This window comes from Stegodyphus dumicola, chromosome 8 (assembly GCF_044657685.1).
Source record: "Stegodyphus dumicola isolate Sdum_Otavi_A_Nest chromosome 8, ASM4465768v1".
Classification (NCBI taxonomy): domain Eukaryota; kingdom Metazoa; phylum Arthropoda; class Arachnida; order Araneae; family Eresidae; genus Stegodyphus; species Stegodyphus dumicola.
In genome coordinates, this window is record NC_140775.1 from 159,907,172 (window position 1) to 159,934,860 (window position 27,689).

At 31.4% G+C, this 27,689-nt stretch overlaps 2 protein-coding genes across 6 annotated transcripts in view; one reads left to right on the top strand and one right to left on the bottom strand.

The window, feature by feature from the left end:
* Positions 1-27,689, top strand: part of LOC118197399 (uncharacterized) — a 109,442-nt gene that overhangs the window by 40,424 nt on the left and 41,329 nt on the right. For 2 of the 5 annotated variants that reach the window (XM_085822650.1, XM_085822655.1), the window contains one exon: positions 3,706-5,862. The exons of 1 other annotated variant lie outside the window; for it this stretch is intronic. The gene's annotated coding sequence lies outside the window, so the exon portion shown is untranslated. Of the gene's footprint in view, positions 1-3,705; positions 5,863-5,973; positions 6,098-7,518; positions 8,033-27,689 lie in introns of those variants that run through there. 2 more of the 5 variants (XM_085822651.1, XM_085822653.1) reach the window with 2 other exon arrangements.
* On the bottom strand, positions 228-27,617 carry LOC118197401 (myosin regulatory light chain 2-like). The gene is made up of 8 exons (XM_085822656.1): positions 27,460-27,617; positions 14,046-14,231; positions 10,713-10,788; positions 8,031-8,132; positions 6,054-6,129; positions 3,406-3,454; positions 1,958-2,084; positions 228-460 (listed from the first exon to the last, which is right to left on the bottom strand). Exons 1-7 carry the CDS (start codon positions 27,460-27,462, stop codon positions 1,977-1,979), a joined length of 600 nt encoding a protein of 199 aa, XP_085678782.1. The 5' UTR covers positions 27,463-27,617; the 3' UTR covers positions 228-460; positions 1,958-1,976.

Here is a 27,689-nt window from a genome sequence, read left to right on the forward strand (position 1 = left end):
GAATTGGTTTGCATTTTGAATTACAGTTTTCTAAAAAAAATAAAATAAATTAATAAATAAATAATAAAAATAAAAAAAGAATAAAATGAAAAATTAAATAATTTTTTTCTCACGGGATTCTGTGAGTAAAAAGTTATTACATTTATACTCTTTTCATAAAATGTTTCCTGTTTGGCAGTTTGTGTGTGTGATGACAACAAGGAAGGCAATTACAGAAGAGATAATAGTAAAAAGTAAAATTATTTGCTTTTATTCCAATAGATAGATATGTAGACAGAAATTTGATGGCATTGAAGAATTCAAGGTGAAACACCCGCGAACAGAATGGCAGTTAAAATGTCTTTTGTGAGGAATTCCTCAAACAAAGGAAAGCCACAACAATGCATAACAGATGGTAATTCTCATTCTGTGTTTGTAGACACCGCTGAAACTGTAAGTCGTTCTCCTTGAAATCTTCATTCTGAAAATGAAAAGGAATAATTAGACAAATGAAGTGGTTTCATTATTATGACTGCACAAGCAGAATGGCCATTATTCTTACTTCTGTCACTTTGTTTAATAGATTTAAATATGTTTTATGGCGAAATTCTAAATGCTTATCCGCCTTAAAAGGAATGCTTTCGAGGAAGAATTCATAAGGATAGAGAATTCATATTCGTACAAGAGATGAAGTAACTAATAAAAACATCATGAACTCAGTTAATTTAGTCTTAGATAGTTGTATTATGCCAGTTCAGCTAGCTGGATCATTAAGTCACCACTCGGCTAAAGTCACCATATTTTATCCACTGGACTAAAGTCACCAGTTGCTAAAGTCACTATATTTTATCCGCTCGGCTAAAGTCACCAGTTGCTAAAGTCACCGTATTTTATCCATTCGGCTAATGTCACCAGTTGCATAATGGATAAGATAGTTCAGTCTCTAGGAATTGATTTCAGCTTGGTTCCTTGGGGTTGAACTGTCTTACTAAATTGGTGGACTGCATAATTTAGGGATCTTCCAGTGGACCCAAATACCCGCTGGTGGGCCTCAGTGATAGCCAAAGAAATCAGTTTATGGCCTCTATTTAATAGTTCCCTAGTGGCTGAGTGGATAAAATTATTAGCCTGGCAGATTGATGTCTTATCTACCTAGTCACTAACGAATGATGGAAGTTATTGACCATTAGGCTAGAGATTTGTTTCTAAAATAGCCGACGTATATGCAATGCCAAAACTCATATTTTCTAGTTCAATGTTTTTAAATTTATTTATTTATTTATTTATGATTATTATTTCAAATCAACAATTTTAAATAAAGCTCTTTTTTAATATTTATTTCATCTAATGCATTATTTTTATGTTAATTCTTGCCTGTCTGTTCTATCATCGGAATGCAAATTAAGTTGAACGTGACTAGCGAGCGAATTTGTAGTTTAAAGAGAATTGCAGCGACCGTTCGCTCAGAAAGCTAATTTATTCCATGAAACGTTTATTTGTGTGCTGACTTGTAATTTGTATATTGGTGAGTGATACTGTGTAAAGGTTAGTGCGCATGCTTGAATTCGCATTAACCGAGCCTGATTGGTCAAGAGTTTGCAAGTTCGCAAATCGGTTGGGTCGTACATGCTCAAAAATTTGAGTTTTTAAAATCCTGCATGCATCGGGAACTAGTTTGCTTAAATTTTATTTGTGGTACAAGATGTAGCTTTTAATATACCTTTTAATGAAGATTTACCTATTGTGCCTATTCTCGCGGTTTTAGTTAGTCGATTTCTAATAACTTTCTTATACTTGGAAATAACTCAGTATTTTATTTAAAACTCGATACTTACTTATTTCATGCAATTATAAAACTAAATTTTCTCTGCTTTGAAAACAAAGCATTTTTTCCAGGCGTGGTTAATAGGTGAATAATAACGAATAGAGTGAATTAATTAATTAGGATAATAATAATGAAAGGTTTTAACGTTTTTACCTGGCATGATTGCATCCGCTTAACCTCCCTCTTCTTCTTCTGCTCCCTTGGTAAGGATGTTTGCGAATTTCTTGATGTCAATGAGACCGTTGTTGTCGATGGGGGCTTCTGAGAGGGCTTCCTCAACCTGTGAAATAGAATTGCTACATGAAAACCACGGTCGCTAAATAAAAGCTTATGAAACAGCAGACGTTTGAGATGGTAATATTTTTTTATTTTTATATTTGAACCGTTTATTGCATAATGTTCTGGGATGAAATTTTTGATTTATCGTTGATGCATTTTTCCAAACTGGAGTTTTCTAGAGAAATTTAACACTCAATGAGGCACTAGATTTTTAATTTATCTTTTATGCTAACACTATATACACATTACTTGAGATTAACACTGTTAATATTATTTCGAATTAACACTACTTACACTGTTTAACATGTGACAATTATTTTTAAGTTTTAGATGTTGAATATTGTGCTATCTTCTCTCTTCACGTTGCATACCTCCGCTCAGGTTAAAAGGTTATGCAAATTAAAAGCAAGCAAAAGAAAGTGAGAAAATCAGTCAGGTTAACTGCAACTCATGTCTACCAGATAACAGCCCGCTTATTAACTCGGAGAATATCGGCGCCAGTTTTACATTGAATGGAGGTAGCCATACTTCCGATTGCCGTGTGGATTGGTGCAGTCTGTTCTTTTGAAACAGGCATTTCAGGTTGTAACAACTCTCCCTCATTTACAATGGTAATGTGCTTTGTCACCACAGTGCAGAAGGGATTAATTATTAAGGGATTTTGTGCAGAAGGGATCAGCCCATTAAACGACTCAACCATTTCCGGTAGCAGTCGTTATCATGCTTAGTTAGTTAGCAACCAGACCTGGTAGGAAATAACCAGCAGAGGTGGTTGCACAGTACTTTTCGTTGAAATGTATTATATTAAAAGACAAATGGCTTCAATTTTACTATGGCATTTTCGATAAGTTATCGACTATTATGCATTGCATGTTTTAGCTTCAAGTAATAAATGAACTGTTACTTAATTTTATTCTGTCTAAAGCTAATTAATAATTTGAGCTGTATCTTGCCAAAATCAAACTAAGTTAGGTAGACTTGTAACAATAATAGTAGAGTTATAAGTGAGCATAACTGACAAATGGGTTTGTTATTTAAAAGGCAAAAAATGCATTATTGACATCTGTCTTGGGAAGACTATTTTTGTGTTCTGCATTTTCTGAGGCCTGCGTCAAGTGGCATTATGACAAATATGCATTATAATAAAGAAATATGTTCTGAAACAAGTCTAGAGCAAGTATGCACGATTGATATCTGCCTTTAGAGGAATGCTTTTGTGAATTTTCTAGACTATTTGATTGGTATTTGCTTGGCATATTGAATAAACCGTTATGGTATACAATTAAATAATATGAAATGGTCTGCAATAAAAGAAAACCTACCTCAGCCTCTGAGAATTTCTCTCCCCAGGTGGTCAAAGCGCGTTTCAACCTGAAATAGGTAAAAATACAACTTTAATAAATTTATCAAATTTGAGGAGAAAAAAATAAATTTCACTAAAATAATTTTCTTACTAATCTTCATGTTTAAAGAAATAAATGCATCATGTGACTGACATTTAAATAAAATACTTTCATTATGGACGGCTTTGCAAACGTTCTTATGATTTTCCATTCCAAGATTTGTAATAAAATTTTACATATGATTATAAAAATATTTATTAATGTTCGTTTGTTTTATAGCTTGAACAACGAATGGCACTGTTTCTGTTTCATCCAGGACGAAATTGAATATGAAAAAAAAAATCATACATAAAGGAAATGATTTCATCATTGGACAGTGGTGGTAACAGATTTATTCCAAGTTATATTTGAGAAATGTTAGCAGAATGAAGTTTGAGGATCTCTTCCTCTTCTGCAAGTTTTTGAAAGGACTATCATTCTGACAGAAATTCCCTGTACACCGTGCAGACAATTCAGTAACAAGCGTTAACACTCAGTCTTACCCGGGCGTCTTACCCGGGTCTTACCCGGGGTGCAAAACTCGTCACTACGAAGTAGCCTCGGGACTGGATCATACAGAGATAAGCTGATCAATTAATTAAAGCAAAGCAACACGAAGCATAAGTTTCTTACAGGAGAGATAATTTCCTACGAACATGTAAACAACTTCGTAACATTAAGCGAAAGGTAAACTACGTAATTCTCATCATACAGTCATAATATTCAGCCACTGTGGACCGAACCTGGGGGGGGGGAGAAGACTTTATACTGGTTTAGCTACTCAAGCAATCCACGTTTCATGGACACAAATAAATAAAAGAATTTTGTTGTCCAAAGAGTTTTCAAGATAAAATTAAACAAAAAGATATGCGATATTAATATTTTTAATCTATTTCTCGAATAACTTGAAATTTTTGATTTTATTTCAACTGTATAAATTAACTTGCTTAGATATTATTTTTCGCTTCCACATATCTTCAGAAGGTCGTAAAACTTTATTACATTATTTCATTATTACTACGGAAAAAAGGAGGAACATTTTGCTGTTGACACTCAGAGTTGCAGACAAATTTTGATTTATTTCTTTATGCTGTGAAAACAGTTCTAAACAATCTGATATGGACAACATATGACTTTCCTTGTACGGCCAATTAAATTATACACATTTTTTGTTGCACTTCATTTAAACTTATTTCATCATAGATAAATTTCTTATTGAATCAATTCAGTTCTCATTTCGCGGCAAGGCAAATATACATAAAAACTCAAAACGAATACAGAAAAATGTAAAACATCAAATACGGTTAGAAGCAATTAAGAATCCTAAAAAAAAATTTTTTTTACGATTAAAATTAAGGTTTCTGTGCCAAAGCAATCTGTTCAGCCAACGGACTCGAAGACAAAAATTTAAAGTTAACCTTTTGGTTCCACTGAGTGAAAGACACTGAACTTGATGCACCAACTGACTTAATTCACTATACTACTGAGAATTACAGATGTAAACAAACAGCCGCCACGTTAGGCCAAGCTGACACTTTTAAATTATTTTGATAATTCTGCAACTCTTGCGTGCAGATTAACTAAAGGCATAACAAGCTTAGCCAGAATATGAGAAAAAATGTAATTCAATCACTTTTTAAAGCCAAAAAATGCACAATTTGCCAACAAATGAGAATAAAAACACGCAGCTCCTCGAACCGGGTAAGAGGGATTATATAGCTGTTTATATATATTTGGTGCTGCCAATTTAAAAAAAAAAGAGAGGTGCACAATTGCATATTATAGCAGTCCCATATACAAAATTTCAATCTTCTACGGCTAGTCGTTTTTGAGATACATATATAAATAAGTACATACGTACAGACGTCACGAAAAAAATCCCTTCAAGTCACGAAAATCATCTCGAATCGTCACAAAAAATCATTTTAAATCCATGTTACAACCCGTTTTAGAAAAAATAGTTCTTTATTCTGACTATAGAGATGTCATACGAAAAAAATCGTCAAAATTAGTTCGAGAGTGGTCAAAATGGATATCTTTGTTGAAAAATGATACCCGAAATTTTTTGCAATTGCAATACTTCCCTTACCTCGTACAAGGTAGAAAAAATTTAAGCTGTGTATCGAAACAAAGTAGTACCAATTTGCTTTTCGTACACATGTTAAAAAAGAAAAAAAAATCAAACAATTTCTGTTGTCAATAAAAATATAATAATAAACTGCACATTATAAATTTGATTGAAAATTTTATTCATAAGTTAACGTAATTTTAACGTAATTTAAATCCTCTAACTATTTACTTAACTTTCAACAACTGAAGAACTACTTATTTGTAAAAGTATTATATACTGTGTATCATACAGTTGTAAATTTCTGTTGAAGAATAAATTATTATTTGGTCTAAATATTAATAACAATTGTTTTCTCTCAGAATTAGTTTTATCACTATTGATTATAACTTACTGTTGTTATATAAATTCGTAATATTTTTTTTTTCTTTTTTTTTTAGCTTATCTGCAAATGCTTCTGATTATTGCACATACTTTTGTTTTGTCTTTTATACAGAAAAATACAAGTCAAGTAACTTACGTCTCCTCTCGGCATTTTCCTTCTCCCTCATCATACATATTAAAGGCATTGACAATGACGTCTTCCTCGTCCGTACCTTAGAAAATTGATTATGATATTAATGAATAATATAAGGAAAGAGCACACATTAAACTAAACTCTCGCTCGCTAACTGAGATTGAATTTCATTGCTGTTAAACATCATGAACTTATGAAATTACGATTTTATAACCTTAACAATAATTTGGTAATTAACAATAAAATTGAATTCTAATCATAAATCATAATTATAGCCATAATTTCGTAATCATAACCATAATTTAAAATGAATTTATGATTATGATCATTAAATACAATTTCGGAATTATTCCCATTTAAAAACTTTGCATTATGTAAAAAACACTTTAAATTTTGCATCATTTTTAAGCATATTCAAATTATATCATATTTATATAAGCATATCATATTTTTTCAAAAACTGTAAAACGTATTACAAAAATGAATAATATTTAAACTGTGTTCATTTGTGTTGAATGCTTGTGTATCTATGTCCGGATTAACCGAGGTTTTTTATTAACACTCTAAAGTATACACTCTGTTAAGTAGTATATACCCTGAGTCTGTAGATACTCTGCACTGTTTTTCTTCGCAATTATAAAAACTGTACTGTGAAAACTATACTTAGTCTACAGAAACTCTACTTAAGATATTTCATGTAGATGTTTGAGATGTCACCAAACTAACAATTTTGTCGGTTTGAACAATAGAAAGACGTTCGTTTGTTGATTCGTTTGAGAGAGAGGATTGCGAAACACTGGGGCAAAATGTACTGTTAAAATATGAAATAAATAAATTGTTCAAAAATAATTTTTAAGAGTTTCCAAAACATTAAAATGTATTAAAAATATATATTTTTATTACCTTTCGTAATTATTAGTTGTAACGTAAAATAAATCATTCATATGAAAATACGTTGTACCATTTTTTCATGTATTTGTTGTACAATAAATGATGTATCCCTCTCAGGTAAACATTAAATGCATATATGGTAATATATTATTTATCTGCATAAGTTACGATGAGAGATTTCAAAGTGATATTGTATTACAAAAATTTCTGATATTTGTTATTTGTTATTGATTTCTTACCCGAAGTGGAATTTTATGCAAGGTTAATACATAGGTATTTAAATCGGATGGTCTGACTGAAGAATGATATTTTTATATGTAAATCAAATCTTCTACCTTTTTTATAGTATTTAGTTTGCTTGTTCATGTAAACCACTGGAAAGATCGATTCTTTTACACAGACTATGCAGACTTTCCTTTGCAGATGAATTCACATCAGAAAAAACAAGAATTACCTTAATTTAAATTCATATCTATATATGTAATATAAATTTCATATCTATCCTATCCATGTTTTCATGAAACGGACTTAGTAAAAAGATACATGAAAATAATGTTTTACTTATTTATCTCCATAGCCAGTTGGATAAACATATAAAGAAGCAAGAGCCTATTAATTTTTCGAAGCTAGGAAACGAAAAAATTCGCAATGTTCTCTCCGGGATTCAAACTCGGACCTCTCATTTGCTAGCCGGACGTGTTTTCCAATTACACCACGAAGCCATGCAGCAAGGACGGAGGAAAATCTTACAGAGATTGGGGAATGATGACATCCTTTCTTGGTCATAGCTCTGCAGGCACTGATGCCATACTTTGTCCAGCAGCCTCTCAATTTTCATCATACCACATACAATCGGATATACACATGATTATTTATCTAATATTCTGCCGGATAAGCATGTAAAGAAATAAGACTCAGAACTGATGGCATCCTTAGTCATTGATCCATGGGCATTTGTGGTACACAATGCCGACGAACTTTCCAGTTTTGCTCAAGGACCACATGATGGATGCTATTTAAAAGTATCGCACCGCTGTTTTCCTGTCACTAATTGTATCAGAAGAGGATATGTTTTAATGTAATGCTTACCGGCTATCCTATCACCGAAAATGGTCAGGAACATAGTGAAGTTGATGGGGCCGGGGGCTTCAGCTACCATGGAGTCGAGTTCAGCTTCTGTGCATAGACGACCTGAAAAATAAAGTGTTGTCAGAAGTGGAAATTAAATAACTAACTGATATTCAGGCAGTTTGAAATGAGAAATGTTATTTTAATTATGTTTGCATACTGAAATAATTTTCACTTTGCTTCATATTTAGATATTTTTTGTTTGTCTATTTATTCTGAACTTAATCATGAACATTTCCACGAACATGATTGGAATTCTCAGTCAAAGACATTGACGTTTTAGCAAAATTTTGCTACTTAGGTTTAGGGAGTAGGCTTACATGTGAGTTCAAAATTATTTATGAATAATTTGATTACAAAACTGAAATTATATGTTAAATAATTAATTGAAAAAAATATTATTTTTGTTTTATTTAATCCTAATCCTATTACCTAATTTTATATAATTTATTTATTCCTAATACATAGTAATCAAATTTCTGAATATTAATATCCGACTCAAAATTTTGTCTCTCTCTACTAGAGGCGAAGACTAGGTGAATATCGCCATTCTGCATTTCCAGCTTAACTCGTACACAATATATCATGTCCAATTCCATCTGCAGAATTACTTGGCAAAAATGATAACTTTTGGCTTAAAACTAGCAGAAAATGCAATCGTTTTCTGTCCGTATAATCTCTTTATGTGAGAAATGACGAATCTTATTTTACACCAAAAAACTGAGAGAAAAATGTCTTGCCATTGGTGGAAAATTGTTTGCATAGCTGAGAACCAAAGGACAAATTGCGATGCCAAAGAGGAAAAAATGATGCACATACACAAAAGCTGAAAGAACTGAGTCAAACAGAAAAATTATTGGCTATAAAAATGCCTTTGCAATTTATTATGCTGTCTCTCCTATTGTTCGAATGGAAACTCCTGGTAAGTATACTGGACCAATTATATGCCTTTTGATGATACGTATGTACCGTATATTCTAACGTATAACGCGCACCCATAATTTAAAACTACAATTTTTTAGTTTTAGATATATTCGCCATATGACGCGCACCCTTTCCTTTACGAAGAAACCTGAAAGATGCAGGTGCGATGCTCTTATCTTCTGAAGTCATTCATTCGAAGATTTTTCTTAAGCTTTTGAACAATGGTATACTGAATTGACAAGCAATAAGGGGAACAATATGTCTGGGGAAAATGCTTGAGGAAGTAAATAATTCTGCAAAGAGGATGCGCAATGCAGGTGTGCACAAGAATATTATTCTAAGGTTTCGAGAAAAGGGGGACATTTTTTGAGGTAAGAATGCACTACCAAACCAAATAAATTCGCAGAATTAGGAGTTAGATTTTTTCTCTTTATGTAGTCGTTTGAAGCCGCGATTTTGAAGTGGACATCAAAGACAAGGAAGGAATAGGAAAGGAAAAGGAAGCTCGATGCTTCCTGCCAGTCTAGAATTAGTGTGTGAGTGGATAATACAAACAAGGAAGGAAATGAAACTTGATATAATTCAAAAACCACTAAAATGTAGTATAGCTAACAGTTTAGAGGGAATTAAAGATGATTATTTATTAATGGATCAGAATAACAGTGATGGTGAAGATGAAACAGAATTCGATGATACGCCTGAAGGTACAAAAGGAAGACGAATATGACGAACGTTTCATATTATCAAATAAGGAATTTTTTTAAGTTCATAAGGAATGTCATTTCTTTTAAACAAACTGCATTTAGTACAGGTAGAAATATAGTTTTTGTATACTCATCTTTTCCTTTCAATCTTTCATTTTTATATTCGACGTATAACATACACCCATAAATTTTGTTTATATATTTTGTATTAAAAATGCGTGTTATACGCCGGAATATACGGTAGCTACACACATGAAATCAATTTTTACACTTTTTTTAATTGTGGTTTGCATCTTGATCGGCTTACATTCGAAAATATATGGTATATGCATTTTAGGTTTCACATAAAGCGATATTTGTATTTTGTATAACTTTTTACGTGCTTATTATATTTAAGTTCCATAATTTACATTGTTTTTGCACATGAAAACAGTTTTATGTCTTAGTACTATTTTTTTTTACTCTTCGTTAGTCCTGCTTTGACATAAAAGACAGAGGTAATTTAATCTTTTATTGGTCATAAAAGCGGTGTTAATGGCTGCAGAATAGATCGCTTTAAGTTTCATGTACGCCTACAAGGAAGCAAAAAATCTGAGCAAGAGAAACATCGGAGATGGAAGGTCAAAAAGATACGAACGAGATTGAGAACAGCTGCAAAAATTAGAATGCGACGCCCAACCGCGAAAACATCTTAGTAATCGTACTGGTATCACATTATACTGATAACACTGAGTAACGTAGTTCACAGTTTCGATGTTGCGGGTGACTAATTTTTCATGTTTTGGATTTGTTTTCTTACAAACATACGTATGTACGTGAAAATATATTCAAAGATAAGAAGTTAAATACGAATTTCGCATTATTTAACACAATTGCGGAATAATTATATAAAATTTCTAGGATACAAACATGGAAAAAATATTACAGCAAGCAAAGAACAAAATTAAAAATGAAATTTTAAATACATAATTTGTATGTTTTCACATTTTTAAAAATAGTACTTTAAAGTATTTACCAAGGGAATCGAATGTTGCTCTGATGTCTCCTTTGGAGATGAAACCATCCTTATCTTGGTCGATGAGTTGGAAAGCCTGAAAGATGATTTTTGGTTTAAATATCTGCTTTACATATAGATTTTAGCTATGTATAAAATTGCCCTTAAAAATGTATAAAATGCAAAAAAAAATTAAGTGCAATTTTATACATTGCACTTAATTTTTATTTTTAGAAAAGCTTGCCATTCGTTATATTGTTTTATTTTTGATAATATTCATTTTCTTATCAGACACATAAATATTAATGTGTTTGGCACATGCTTTCTGACTTAATAAGCAATTAATAGCATGTAATATCTATATATGTTTGAAAAACTTGAAAACGAATTTTTTTTCCCATTTTTAATCTTTACAGTACCATCTTAACATCATCATAATTTTTAATCTTTACAGTATCATAGAATAAATTTTTGAAAAACTAAAATGGCTAGTAGTCGGCAGGGCAGCTGATCTACTAGCTTATCATCTGTTTCTTGAAGATGGTTCTGATTCACAAAAGTATGAATCTCGGGGCTGTCTTTGTCAGAAAGAAAGCAGCTCAAGAGGTTAAAGGTCATCTGAGGAGAAAATAATTGGGAAATTGCTTTTGTAGAACTTTATTTTTTCATACCAGACCGCAGTCTGATGTAACTGCCAGCAACGATAAAAATGAAAGAATTGTCAAAACTTAAGTCCGTTACTTCAAGTACCATAGACGAATTTTTTCAACTTCAGATGATGACAATTACAGGAACTCGAAGTCTGGAATATTCTATCTCAAAACAATAGCAAGGATCGGCAGTAGGGTTTTAGCTGTTAAACAAGACGAAGCAAGGACAATCTAATCCAACAATATCACTTGCATTTTCCTTTTCTTTATAATTTCACTTTCGAAAGAGAGCAGCTACAGTCTCTAACTGTTACTCATTTAGCACCATCCAGGGGGCACGCGTGACTTTAAAAATGTCCCGGTGTCAAGATTTTTGAAAGCATTTTGGGCGATTTAAAGCCTTAATATTCCTGTTGAAAATACTAACATACTTGCAGACCCCTGGAGTTTCGGTAATATCGTATACTCATAATTTAAAACTGGATGAAAACAGAAACATTAGATATTGTTCTAAAAACAAATACCTTATCACTATTGGATAATAACAATCCTGAGCCAGAATGGACACGTGCATATACAGATAGCTCTAGAATTGATTAATGCTGCTGGTGCAGGTGTATATTGGAAACTGTTTTCACAGTATGCCCCAACGGGTCAACATTTTTCAAACTTTGATGCAGAATCTTTTCGGATGTGCCTAATTTGAAATCCAAGAATTGAATGTTTTACAATGGTCGTTATTCTTGTTGAATCTAAGTCCGTCATAGAGGCAATAGCTCTTCATCAACACCACTCTGAGTCTCATCTTGTACCAAAAATAAAACGAGATATCAGGGAGCTAAATAGGAACAGTAAAACGGAGTTATTTATTGAAAACATAATTCCATTCCTTTGGATTACCTTAGAAGAAGTATTCGAGAGAATCTTATGTCAGCTTACAACACAGAACTATCAGTTAAATTGAAGGATAAACTTTGGAAGAATATCAGGAATGACTAGAATGAGTTCAGTCGCAGGCCAAGCAGAGATTGGATACAGGGCCAAATGCTTAGCCGAACATTTCAGCAGAATAGAAATATTGATAAATAGCCAATGCCCCATTTGTAAAAACAGACACTAGGAATTAGCAGCACTTGCTCGTCTGTCTATACCTTGATCCTTAAGTTACAGCACAGTGTTGATGTTCTCTTTTACTATACTGGATGGCCAAGGACTTTGTGTCCTGAGCAGACGGTTGCTTCGCCTCTAAAGGTTTTTGAGATTTTAATTGTGAAATTTTTATGCCTTAATGTTTTGGTATTTTAAAGGCTTGAAATTTAGTTCCGTAATTTTTAAGTGTTTTTCAGTCTTTGCGTTTTCATACATTACCTTATTCTGAAAGTGTTTACAAGTAGCTACTGCGATTTTCCCTGGTGCTGTTTCTTTGATGTTTTATGCATATACACATTGATAACCAATGAAAAATAATGGGGAAGTAAAAGATGGAAACTCATATAGAGTGATGGCTAGCCTATTTTGTAATGCCTTTTGAAAATCTTGGAACAGGCCTCGGCAGCCTTTTTTGGCTGCGGGTCGAAATCAACCAAATTGTGTGTATTTTGAAGGCGTTTCCTGTAGTTTTCATTTTAGAAGACTTTCTTGGTAAATAACAAATAAATTAGAGTGAGAAAATAATTACAATACGGAAGTAAAAGATGGAAACTCATATAGAGTGATGGCTAGCCTATTTTGTAATGCCTTTTGAAAATCTTGGAACAGGCCTCGGCAGCCTTTTTTGGCTGCGGGTCGAAATCAACCAAATTGTGTGTATTTTGAAGGCGTTTCCTGTAGTTTTCATTTTAGAAGACTTTCTTGGTAAATAACAAATAAATTAGAGTGAGAAAATAATTACAATACGGAAGTAAAAGATGGAAACTCATATAGAGTGATGGCTAGCCTATTTTGTAATGCCTTTTGAAAATCTTGGAACAGGCCTCGGCAGCCTTTTTTGGCTGCGGGTCGAAATCAACCAAATTGTGTGTATTTTGAAGGCGTTTCCTGTAGTTTTCATTTTAGAAGACTTTCTTGGTAAATAACAAATAAATTAGAGTGAGAAAATAATTACAATACGGAAGTAAAAGATGGAAACTCATATAGAGTGATGGCTAGCCTATTTTGTAATGCCTTTTGAAAATCTTGGAACAGGCCTCGGCAGCCTTTTTTGGCTGCGGGTCGAAATCAACCAAATTGTGTGTATTTTGAAGGCGTTTCGTGTAGTTTTAGAAGACCTTTTAGAAGACTTTCTTCGTAAATAACCAATAAATTATAGTGAGAAAATAATTACAATACGCTTTAAATATAAGGTTATAATTCTTCTTATTATAAAAACAAACATAACTTAATGAACTTAATTTTTCTCTTATGATGAAATCGTGACGTCGATTTAATCAAATCTGTCTCATCGTTAGTCGTCTTGAAATGAATCCAAGCAAATGAATTTTCGATAATTAAGCTGGTCCTGTTCTTCAAATAAATTTCATGTATGGAAATATTTGTTCACATTTCTAAGTTGAACCGAATGGGGACGAATAGAAGCGAGACGAAATGCCAAAGTCAGGTTTTTAGAAATATGGACTATGAATCGGCGTTGCCACGCTTTTTCGATTTCACCTTGATAATATGTTACAATTTTTAATTAAAGAGGGTGCCACTAAAATGAGCTCACTTCTTTAAATTCTTGGACCTGATGTTGGGTAAACATAGCGAAGACATTACTGCCAGATCTTTGGGCCCTTCTTTTCTGAGAGGCTGGTTTGGAAGCGGGAGCTGGGGCAGCAGGGGCAGATTCAGGTGCATCTTCTTCTGCCTTCTTCTTGGTCTTCTTCTTCTTCTCTTTCTTGTCTTCGTCACCCTGCACAGAAAAGAAACAAAGATTGACATTATTACTGAGAAGTGGTTCAGTCTTAAAATTTCAGTTCAATGGACAGGATCTTTGCTACTTAACAGGCATTAAAAACAGTTGAGCATTTTGAAGTGAAGACCTAAGTATATGTTTTTACTTTTTTAAACTCACATTGCAATTTGAAAGCAAATTTAAAATGAAATGTTGTTAAATGAGATTAAAATTCACATTTCGAAATATTTATAAAAATGCCTTAAAATTAAATAATTTTCACATTTTACATTGTTTTATTTCATTTATTATTTGATCAAAAATAAGTTTTAAAATAATTTGCTTCAAAGGAAAAAAAATTATTATTTTTGTAAATAGATGCGTTTCCACATTCTTCATGTTTTTTAAATTTATTGGCAAGAGCTTACCAAAATTAAAAAGAATTAAATTAAAGTTTATAACTTAGCAATTAATAAATTAATTACGATATAAAAACAAAATCTGAAATGTTTCAGATTTTAAATTACGTCCAAAGGGGCGTTTTTTAACATTTTGTGTGTTACCTTTCTTTATATTTAGTTAGGTAGTATTTAAACTGAGATTTTTGGATTGTAAGGCACAGCCTGTTTCTGCCTTTCGCGGGCACGTTACGTTAGTTCCTGCCAGCTCTGCTGTTACGTTTGTGTCATTCGGTTTTGCGTTATCGCTGCCGAATTTGAATCTGATATGCCGGTTAGAACTTCTGAGCCAGCTGATTTAAGTTTAACTGTGTAGTCTTTGACTTCTATTCTGCGTTTGAAATTGAAGTATTGACTGTTTCTTTAATTCCATTGCCACGAATTGTAGCTGACTTTGTTAGCACAATAGGAAGCATTTATATTCAAAGTTCGTGTTTAAATAAAAAGATTTGTTTTAAACTTTTCCCAGTGTTTATAGTTACTTTCAGACATAGTAGTGATGATTCGCTTTACGTTTGTTAGTGTTTTGGACTATTTAATTTTTACCAGGTTAAGTAAAAAAAAAAAAAAAAAAAACCGTGTTAAATGTTGTCAGTATTTTGCCAGGAAATACTTTTTTTTATATCTCCAAGCAGACAGCTTCATTCACTTATAATGAAAACTTCATAATAACTGTCTTAGATAAAAGCTAGGCATACTTGATGGTAATAACAGGAAGTGGACATCCTCATCATATGATAGCTGAAAGTTAGACGGATGCAATTTGAAAGGGCAGCATCTTTTCCATAGACATTTATAGAACGACCTAGACCCGATGGTATACAGCATCAGGTATCCAATGATGAAAATTATATGTGATTTGTGATAATTTACCTCAAGCAAATAATTACTACTACAATATATTGGAATAATGCTCACCATGCTCGGTACAAAAAATAAGACTCTTTATAATTTTTTTACTAATATTTGGTATTCTGTAGCATTTTTCTATACGGCCCGGTGGAGCAGTGGCTAGCGCATCGCGCAGCAGCACCACAGGTCTGGGGTTCGATTCCCGGGCTGGGCAAGGTCGACTCAGCCTTTCATCCCTTGATTTACATCCCTTGGGTCGATAAAATGAGTACCAAGCTCGCTTGGGGGCTAAACACTGGGGGTCCTGCGACAAGCTGACCACTATGTTCAGGGCATACGCACCCCGGGGCTCACGGTCAAGAAAGAAGATTTCGGGCACTGCCGGTCTTGGCCCATTAGGGCTGTTACGCCACTGAGTTTGGTTTAGCGTTTTTCTATGGTATTTCTATGGCATTTATTTTTAGTTAGACGTTTTCTTGGAATATTTGCACTTTACATTTGAATTTTATTATTATCATACATGAGATCAACAGAATAGCAATTATTTTTTATTATATTTCTAATGAATGTGCCCTTTTTTCTCGAATTTGTCAGAGACAGAAGAAGCTATTTCTAGTGTAAGCCTTTCATATAATTTAGAAACGCACATTAATGCTGAGCTTAAAAGTATCGGGTGCAAAATCAAGCTGTCGTCTCAGGCTGTGTAGCTTTATTTTATGTTTTGGTTTCTATTTTTAACTTGGTGATTAATTTTCCGCCGTAGACTAAGCGAAGAGAATTGGGAGCCCTCAGCAGCCAGCAAACTTTTAAATTAGGGCTGAGTCACCAAATATGAATTTCCGGCAGTGCATTCTTTCTCACCGAACAAAAATACTCCTAGCGCCTGAATAAGCACTTTATTGCTTTTCCTGTTCTATTTCCGGAGCAGTCTACCTCTCTGCCACGCTGACACAATCGGCAAAGTTCATATTGAATGAAAAAATGAATTTGTTGGTAGTGCTTTTTTTAAAACCTGCATTGACGTCATATGTTGTACGTATTACTATGGTGCTTAGCCCAAAATCACATACAGACAGAGTTAATTAATTAATTAAATTTTGTGCCATTTTTATCGACTAAATTTGCTTGTCACATTTAGTTCATTCGTGTACTTGCATGAAAGAAGGAATTACATGAAATACTTAAGTGGGAATTTAGGATTTTGCAGTGAATTCAATGTAAATTTTGGATTCTTAAGGAGCACCAGACAGCTATGTCATGAATCTCCTTCGTTTGGCACGTAAGTTACTGCTTCAACCGTATGCTTTGCCCAAATTAATTTATCAAACAATCCACGGAGCGCATTTTGCTAGAAATTAGATTCGGAAAGACACCAGAACTAAGACAGAACAATATGATTAAAAATTATTCGAGAAGAATTTTAAAAGCTTTATTAGAATTAAAGCGACAGGAATTAACGTCAGTGGCAACAGCTAGCACACAGATAAGCAGCTTAATTGCTATTTGCTTCTTATTTTTTTTTCTGCTGTGTATTCTATTGAAATTAAGGGAAATTCCATTTCCAGGTATTTCACTAATTGTCCAAGAATATTATTTCAAAAGTGACTTAACAAAAGAATAAAACAATTAAAAAAAAAAAAAAAACGCTAAATAGGGACGAAAAACAGAGTATCACATGTTGCCAGATCTCTGAATCGTCCTTGGGAATAACGGATACCAGTCACCAATTACATTAATAGTCCCACTTGCATCACATTTTTTTAAACAGTTCCTGATCTTGGGGTGGGTGGGGTGTTGAGTGAAGCCTGTTATTCCACTGATGCGTGAAATCGCTGAAAGCGTTTCGAACAAAACAAAATGGATTCCTCTAAAGAATGCGTCTCAAGGGAAAAGTTCATTTATTTAGTTTTATTGAAGAAATTTGCTAACTTCTGCTTCTCAAAGGAGTCCATTTGCTGTAGCTGGTATGCACCCAAATGGGCAGTGTTTCTTTCATAATTCATAGAATATCAAAATCAGGTTGCATTTATTCCTTTACGCAATATTGTAGACATTAAACATTATTTTTGATAAGAACTGTCAAGAACAACGAATAAGTAGGACTGAAGGTTCTAGTCCCCGCGTGGAATTAATAATCCTCGTCACGAAACTGAGCTGAGCATTTTTAATAAATTGTAATTTGATTAAATGATGAATGTAAATTAATTGGTGTCGGTGTCGGTGTATTTAATTATGGCAAAGCACACTAGGGCTATCTGCCTAAGAGGAGGGATGCCTATCGTGGAGGACTTTCTAAGGGAAACTGGCTCGTATACACGTTACACATGGGGAAAACCACGAAAACACCCATGCAGCCAGCCCGTTCGCGGGATTCGAACCTCGGACCGAACTACCAGTGTTCAGCGACTTTACCGCTCGGCCGCTGGTGGGCGTAAATTAATTGGATGAGCTTTTTGTAGTAAATTATTATTTGTAATAAATCATCTGATGAGAAAATGAAATGAATTAACTGGCTGAGCTTGTTTGTAATGGCTTATAATAAACCATTCGAAACAAGATTTAAAGAAGAATTTATGTCATAAGAAAAGCTAAATGATTAAAAAAAGTTTAAAGAACGAATTTTACTGTACTTCTGCAGATAAGCAGTCAAAAAATGTTTGAAGTCAGAACAAATTAAAAAAATTTCAATATCTTTTCCTTGTGGAATACCTTTTAAAATGTTTTGAAAGGAGTTCCACAATTATTTGGATATCAAAATGTTTTTCTTAGAAATGGCCTAAAATTGCGAATTATCTGATTAGAAATTATATTCTTCTAAAGAAATAATCGTTGTTTTTAATATACGTCAATAATCTCTCTTAGATACGTAGGAGAATAGTATCTTATAAATGTAATTAAAAGATTTTAACACATAAAGGAAAATAAAGGTTATTTAAAGAAATCTTTGTCGATGAAATTCGAAAGCTTCTTTTATTGATATAAAACATTTTAATAATGAAATATATTACATTTAAAATTAAGTACATTTTTAAGTATTACCTGGATACCTTCTTTAACATATGATTACATTTTAGAAAAATTTTCGAAAACTAAATATTCCAGAAATAAATTTTAGAAATAAAAATTTTAGAATATTTTTAGAAATTATAATATAAATATTTAAAAAGTAATTACAAATTTAGTAAAGCAGGAAATGTCATGAGTTTCTGTAACATTTTTACGAAGCATAATATAAATATTTAACAAATTTTATTCTACAATTGTTTCCATACAAATGCATGAAATATTGGTTCAAAGATTTTCGTTTTTTTAAATTTAATTAATTTATTTTTGTTTAAATTGCAAGAAGAATTTAAATAAAGTATGACGCATGACGTATTTTTCCATTCTACATCTAAACTGTACTTCGGTACTAGTACTTCAAGTATTTGAATGAATTAATAGAAGTTTTATTAATATTAGTGTCTTAAGCATTTATAATTCAAATTGCTATTATATGTTAAATTTTCTTTTAGAAAACACAGGTTCCAAATTTTTCTTCTTGAATTCGGTATTATTCTATTCCACTTTTATATAGGCAGAACTATTCGAAACTATTCTGCTCTCGTGTTTGTAAATTATTCTATATATTTCAAATTCTATAGTTTCAAAATTATTTTTATCGTGCTCCATTTTTTAAAATTTCTATTTATAAAATTTTTAAAAATTATTAAGCGTCTATAAATATAACATAGAATATTTACAATATGGAATAACTGTAGACACTTTTGTGCAATTTTTGCTGATTTTGAATAACTAGCTATCCAGTTTTACCAAGAAAAATCCCTGTATCTTTTTTGACTTAATATATGCTCGAAAAATAGACACCATATTTTTAAATATTAATTTTGAAGCATCTTAGTAAACGAGAAGCAAAAAATAACAAAGTGACGCCAATAAACTCGAACTTTATTATTAGAGCGTCTTCTCCCACACCAAACTATCGCCTGACACCCGTAAGAGAGAGGCAGGAGAAGAGGCCAAGCATCAATCGTAGTCCCAAAATAACGTACTCCCGAACATAGAATGCTGAGGAGAGAGAAAATTGAGAGCAACAAAAGAAAAGAACCATCCGCCATGTTTGACAGCCATTTTTGGGAAGGCTATAATTATACGTGGGTTCTGGGTGCAGGGTTTCAAGTTAGTGTAACACTTCACTACCGGAATTGTAAAACTTTGTGTTCTAAAAGGTGCTAGGTATTTTTAAGAGACTGCTGGATTTGCTTCATTTACGCTTATTTTTGTAATAAAGTTTTGAATTCTTTCAGTTTGGAATTTAGAATGCAATTCATAAGCAATGAGTATGACAGACGACTTTTTCACGTTTGTTATTTAAGTTAATTCGTTAAATTATATATTTACACACAACATGTTTGAAAGTTAACGTTGCCGAAAGGAAAATAATTAGTTATTAAAGAAATAATCTTTTAAAGTAACAAATTGGCACTTCGTATTTTTTTTATATATTTTAATATCGTAAAATTTACGGAAAAATTTTTAAGATATTACAACGAAAAGAATTCGGTTTTTATGTAATTATATACGAAATTATGTGTGAATATACATGAAACTCGTAAGAGTAGTTCAAAAACACTATTTGTTTTTTTCCATCTTTTGGAAAAGAACAATAATCTTTTCTCAGAAAATCAAAATAATAATTAATTTACTAATTAAATGCTAATCAAATCATAAATTACTCTCATGTTTATCAATAGAAATTAAATCCTAAATTATTCTCTTATTTATCTGATTTGAAGCACTTTTCGATAGGGAAAAGTTTTTAATACATTGAAATTTTATATTTAAATATTCATGTCAGATTCTGGAAACTTTAAAGATCCCGACATGTTTCAAATATTTAATTAATCTGTTTAGATCTGTTAATTAATCTTTTCAGTGCAGTAAATATAGTTTAATTCAATTGAAGATTTATTTCGCACTTAATTAAATTAAATGCCTTAAAAGTAACAGTTTCGTGAATAATATGTATTACTTATCCCAGCTTAGCATAAAATTTGAACACATTTAATATAACTGGAATAAAACAAATACTTATATCATCTACGAATATTCTTTTATTCGATTCTGCAACTTTTATTTTAATTTATTTTATTTTTCAAAGTGATAAGTCTCCATTTCACTTTTCGAGATCTTGAGAGCTGAATTCTATTTCATGTACGTGGCAGCAGTTACAAAATCAAAGAAAATGACGACATTCTAGGCAACAAAAAATTCTTGGCAAAAATAATTTTCTCGTACTTCATGTCGTCGCTTAAGTAAAATGAAACTTAAACCTGCAAGATATATCACAAACAACTTAATTTTTTTTCCAGTGTTGCACCTGTAATCTAAACAAACCTTCTCCAACTGTCATCTTTACAAACAGATGACTGTCGGGTTTTTAACCGCAAGGAGCTACTTTTTCATTCTTTAACATTTGTTTAATCTTAGACTATCAACTAGAGTTTTATTGAGCGCGCTTGTTGAGTAACAAGTTTGAAAAACAAATCTGCGAAAAAAACATTGTAAAATAATTTAACATAAAATTTTAGACAAATAAAACATAATTGCCTTTTTTTCATTAAATTTTCTCTCCTGGGATTCTAAATGTCGTCATATTTATTCGATTGAATTTTACGTTTTGAATTTTACTGATTTTCTTAAAACGTTTGCATAGAATGTGCCGATACATTAAGTCAAAATATAAACATTTTCCCAGGCGTTGAGGCTTTTAATACACAGTACTGGTAAATATTAAAATTTGCTGGTATTCGAACTTTTACAGTACATATATTTTTGCATGTTCACACATTTCAACGCCTGGTGCAATTTTCAGAATTGTGTGTCCTAAAATATTTTATTTATTTCGAAGAGCCATATACTTAAACCTAAAATTATAGTGAAACCTATAAATTATAGTGAAAATGCATGTTTTCTCGCATTGTAAAAAAAAAGACGGTACCTAGAGCCACCAAATTTTGAATAACGTAGTCCTCTATCGGAACATATGCACCTGGAAGCCCGAACTTTGAATTTCATATTTACTTTATAAGCTATTTCGTATTTTGTAAAACTTTAATGAATATTTGATTAACAAACTCAAGGATTTGAAAGCGAATAGTGGCAACAATTATACCTTTATATCTCCAGCGCGCGAGATTGGTTATCTGAAATGCTAAAGATAAGCTGCTTTTAAATATTTTGTGAGTTTGCCGCTGAATTGAATTTTACATGGCTTAAACGCGAATAAGATGATATTTAATGAATAAAGGTAACACATAAAACGTTAATAATAAGAAGACAAAAGAAAGTTTCGCAACTCATCTTACTAAGAAAACTGAACATTGGTATTATGAACTGAGAAAGGGCTGGAAAAAAATAGAAAAATGTACGCCAACACTTAACACTCCATTGGAAATTCTGAATATATACTGCTATGCTGCTTTTAAAATTCTTATAATTTTGTTATTAAATTGTATATGGGAGTAAGTGCGAAGAAAATGACGCTTAATGATAAAGCTAAAAAGATAAAAAAAGGGAAAAAATGGGTAGTGGTTACAGAAGTAAGCTCAACACCAGACTGATAGGCTGCAAGCTTAGCAAGAATCCAAAAATCCTTAATAAACCCTTTTGACCGCTTGTTAAAATCTGAATCCTTTGAGATGAAAAAAGATTTTTTATAAGATGGCCAACATTGGTATATTGAAAATGATTGATAAGAAGATAATTAAATTGTATGAATATCATACCTGTAATTTAAAACTCAATAATTGCATTTTCTTTTAATATCTATGTTAAGGAGTATCTTAATAATATTTTTAAAGTCTGTTCATTTAAGAAGGCATTTTAAGGAGATGAATCTCATCGTTTTTCGGCCAATAGAGTTTACATTTTGAATAACTTGATAAATTAGCAAATATAGATCAAGAAGTTTTAATTATTGCTTTGAATTAAAGTCTACCTATTAATTTAAATCTTCTCAACTACTCAAATGGTTTTTAATATCACTTTTCGGCAACTTCTACAGCTTTTTAAGAAAATACAATTAAAATAGTATCAAAAATGACTTACTATTAGTCTTTCGGTTCACACTTGGAGGATTTTCAGATTCCCCAAGTTTTTGTTTCAGGTGATTTAAAATTTCTGAGATTTACAAATAAGTGTTAAATTTTTTCATAAGCGTTTCATTAATAAGCGAAATAAAAATACTTTATGATACACTATTGTAAAATTATTTTATATATTAAGGAAAAGGGCTTGAAGGTTAATAGTTTTAGGCGAGTTGTCGGAGAATTTGTTAAATAATACGGCGATATATGATTCTTATTAAATTTCTAAATGCTGAGTATTAATAAAAAAAATTTAGATTATATTTTAGTTTGACCAGGAAATCAATTAGAAGGAATTCGGCGTGTTTCAATATTCTTTCGAAATGCATTGAGGTTTTTAAATTGAGTTTAAAATTAACGTAAAACAAAGTTTTTATTAATATTTTTGTCGTTCAAATAGAAGTGAAAATTTACGTTTTAGTGATTTTCATAAAATAAAATTTCTTTGCAATTTCAAGATATTTAGCAATTTTTGATAAACAAACATTAGACTATCAGTTTTAGTTAAAAAGTGCTTTTGATGTAGTTTAACTATTAAACATTTATATAAATGCCTTAAGTTGTAAAAATTCTTCAGATATATTTCTTAATTGGTTTTCTACCTTTTTGTGAATACAAGTTATTTTCCCTTAGAAAGTCTCCTATGAAAGCATGCTTTCCTTAATCAGTTAGTCGTAGGAATTTGCCGTAATCTATTATTCGTCTTGTCTTTTAGGAAGATTCAACCAGTAGAAGTGGGCTGCAGAAGTAAGAAATTTAAACATTTCGAATGTACATTGCAACTAGTATTTATTATACCACCACTTAAGTGTTTTTCAAACGGCTAGTCTGCGACCTTAATGCACATCAAACTTGGTATGTATAGATGATTATTCCTGTCATAAAATTAAAACAAAAACACCAGAAAGGCTTACAGATTTAGAATTTGTAAAAAAAAATTGAGGAATTTCAACAATGTTTCCAGAAAGAATTCTTCGAGTAGAGAATTATCAATGAAAGACAGAGCACACAGAAACTAAATGGCAAGTACAGACATTTGGACTTTTGGAGGAAGATATTTTAAAAAGTTCAATCTGTCTATACTTTAAAATGTCCCGGCTTCTAAAGATTACCGGATTTATTGGGAGGAAAAAAAAAAAAAAAAAAACTGAAAACTTTTAGATTTTACATTACACCCAAAGGGGCCTTTTTTAAACATTTTGTGTATTACCTTTATTTATTAAATATCATGTTCTTCACACTTAAACCATAAAATTCAATTCAACAGCAATATCGCAAAATAATTTAAAAATGAGCCTATCTTTAGAATTTCCAATACACAGTCTCGCGCGCTGGAGATAAAAATGTTTGTCCCCCCCCCCCCCTACAGTATTGCCATTCCTCGCTTTGAAATCGTTGAACATGTTAATCAAAAATTCTCTAATGTCTGACAAAATATGAAATAGATAATAAAACCAAATTCCAAATTAGGGCTTCTAGATACCCATATTCGGAGGAGGATTACGTTATTCAAAATTTGATGGCTCTAGGTACCGTTGTTTTATCACACTGCGAGAAACATAAATACTTTATGCAGATTCTTCATTATTTAATTTCTTTAAATATAATGCAGGGCTATAATAGTTGATGGCAACAGTTTGAAACATGAATCAACGCAGAAAGTGATCGACGCAAAATGCCGAAACGAAATTAAAAGCCCTTCTGGGCTAACGCTCTTTGGGCTAAATAGAAATGTTAAATAGAAGTGCTAAAGAAATTCTATATAGAAATGTCTATCATTTCTTACAATGAAACTTTTAAAATTTATATAGAATAGGATTAAGAATATATAAAGATACGTAAGAAATATAGATTAAACAAAATTAATCCTTGTAAAAGAACACTGGCAACAAGCAAAAGAAATATTTTCTCGAAAAAATATAATTAAATTTATTGCGGAGTAATTATTTTATTGAAATGAAAAGTAATGTTTTCTAAAATGAAACCTGTAACGATCTCAAAGATGAAAATAGTAATTTCTGGAAGCTGAATTTATATATCTCTTCTCCCACATGTCATTAATTTAATAATTATGATTAATCTGGATTTAGGTATTTTTATTTACCACTGATAACCAATATTTTTATTTTCATTATTAATAAAATTCTCGAAAGCATTCAGATGTAAATGTTAATGTCTTTTACCTAATATTTCTCTCTGTATTAATTCAAAAATGAAAAAATTCAATGACAATAATAAAGCAAAAAGAGCTGCATATAAAATTTTGATGGGACCTCATTATCCTTGTATTTTTTCTGTATTAATAAAACTTTGAATAACATTATGTAAAATATGTAGAGAAGGATTCGAAAGTAGTATTTTCATGCTTTAATTTAAAATTTGGGGAAATTAAGATGGTTATAAAAATGTTAGAATTAAAAAGAAAGAGCCATGCATTACTTTAAAATAAAATTGCTAATATTTATAATCGAATTTCTGAACGTAATTTATCAGACATAATTAAGTACATTCTTGCAACTTTTTGCACAGTTTGCTTAAAAGCAAGAATTTATTTATTTATATACTGAAAAAATTACTTTAATAAAAAGTATCTCCAAATTTCAGACACATATTTTTGATCAAAAAGTAATATTAGTATGCGTTTTGTACGAACAAATCTACCGTTATATTTAATAAATGCGAATATTATTCTGTGAGTAACGCATTTAAAGGGTTTTAGGTTCCGAAATTTTTGGCTGATATATCTAACAGTTTTCGGATGAATTAATTTTAACGCTGTTTTCCTTTGTGATGCTTCTCTATTAAATGAAGTAACGATATTTTGCCTATATAAACAAACCTTTTTAGTGAGAATATAAATAAAATATAAATAAAATATCATCCAGATCTGAATCTTTGGAGCTAGAAAGAAAATTTTATTGCTTTGAAATTACTATGAAACCATGTTTTTCTTCTACTCAATTAATCATATTAACAGATATTAATTAATGATGAAGTTATAGATATTCGTGTTTGCTTTGGTATCAAATATACTCTTGTTTTTTTAAATCAAAAATTAGATAATATTAGTATGCGTTTTGTACGAACAAATCTACCGTTGTATTTAATAAATGCGAATATTATTCTGTGAGTAACGCATTTAAAGGGTTTTAGGTTCAGAAATTTTTGGCTGATATTTCCTAATTATTATAATTAAATTCCTAATTAATTCCTAATTATTATAATGATTATTATAATTAAATTATCAAATTCAGCGTTACGTATTTTATGGTAATTTTGCGGTAATCAAACTGGGTCCTATGAAATATTCAGGGAATTAAAAAAATTTACAAAAATCTAGGATTTTCATTTTTAATGCAATTTTATAAAATTAAAATTTTTTTAACCCCGAACTATAATAATCATATTCTAAATTAGTAAACAAATTGTAATCCGAACACTTTTTAATTCCTTTACTGTATGATATATATGTATATGTACTGGTACATGCCAAAACATATAAAGTTTACAGGAATATGACAAAGCACACAAAGGCTGTCTGCCTAAGCGGCGGGAAATCTTTGAAAGAGGAACTGGTTCTCGCACTTGAGAAAAACCAACCGGACAGCCAACTCCATTCATTTCGCAGCCAGGACGCATTACCAGTTTTCAACATCTTTAGTCGCTCAACCTCTGGTTATTGTATTACAGGTCTGAGTTAATTTGATGGTTTTTTTTTATAAATTCAGGCTGTTCTAGTGAAGTAGTTATGCTTCTTATTCACGAAGAAATTAGCTTTCGATTCAAGTTCGTTAATATAGTTTTACAGAGGAACATTAAATAAAAAATTAAAAAAAAAAAAAAAAAACCCGAAAACTTTGCTGTCGAGTTTAAGATAAATTAATTTGTAAATAATATATTAGAAATTTACCAAATGCAGCAGAAAATATATGTAAAATAACGTTAATATTACATTCGAATAAATAGTTATGCATGCCAAGATTGAGAACGTTATAATTTGTGTATTTCGGATTTTTTGTTATAAACTTTAATAGTACTAAAATTCATAATTAAAACTTAATAGCCTTACGTCTTTAGTAATTATTTTACTATTTTTGTCACAGTTATATATTTCACACTAAATAAATTAAACAAAATTAAACTTTGAAAAGAAGTACATATCCCCTTTGATAAAAATTTCCTTTTTCAATTATATTTATGAAATCTTATTGCAGGTTAATGTTGCAGGTAATATAGTGTTAATTAAGTGAAATTAAAATTGAATTCTATCGGAAACTGCTGCATAAAATCCCTATTTCTCTAAACTTGATTTATTATTTTTCTAAGTTTTAAATTAAAATTTGTTGAAGTTATATTTTAACTAATTTTGTTAGTTTCCTAGGATTTGTTAACGACCTTTAAACAGCTCACATGTCATAAATTGCTTAGCTTTAACGTTACTATTAGGAAATAAAATAAAGTTAAACTTCTGTAGGTGTTAGAAAGATTATTATTTTCAGGGAAGATAATGATTTGATTCATTAGTAAAAGTCATGTAATTTGTTTTAGAACAGTGATATATGACTAATAAACTAACTTTTATGCACGAAATTACGACCTACTTAACACGTAATTTTTAATGTTTGGTACAGCAAACGTACATCTCTAGCAAAAAATTTGCATCATGAACTTTAGTGAATTTGGTGAAATTTCTTGTGGAAAGTGTATCAGAAACCATCCGAGATAAAGAGCAGACACTGAAGGGTTAGGGAGGAAGTAACTGATGCAAATCCAAACTCGTGTACTCACCATGGTTAAATCTTTTGCAGAAGAGAACTAAACCAAAGAGAAGATCCCAGGTGGATGACTAGGATGCTAGGAAGAACCCCGGCTCAAGTAATCTCGTTTTTAGGCTCCCCTCAAGTAGCCTGTCTTCGTCCTTCCCCCTCCCTCTTTCGTTGCAGGTGACGTCACGGCTCCCCTTTGCCAATAATACGCTATGTGTCGGAAGTCCCTTACTTTTAGGGAAGTGTGCCAGC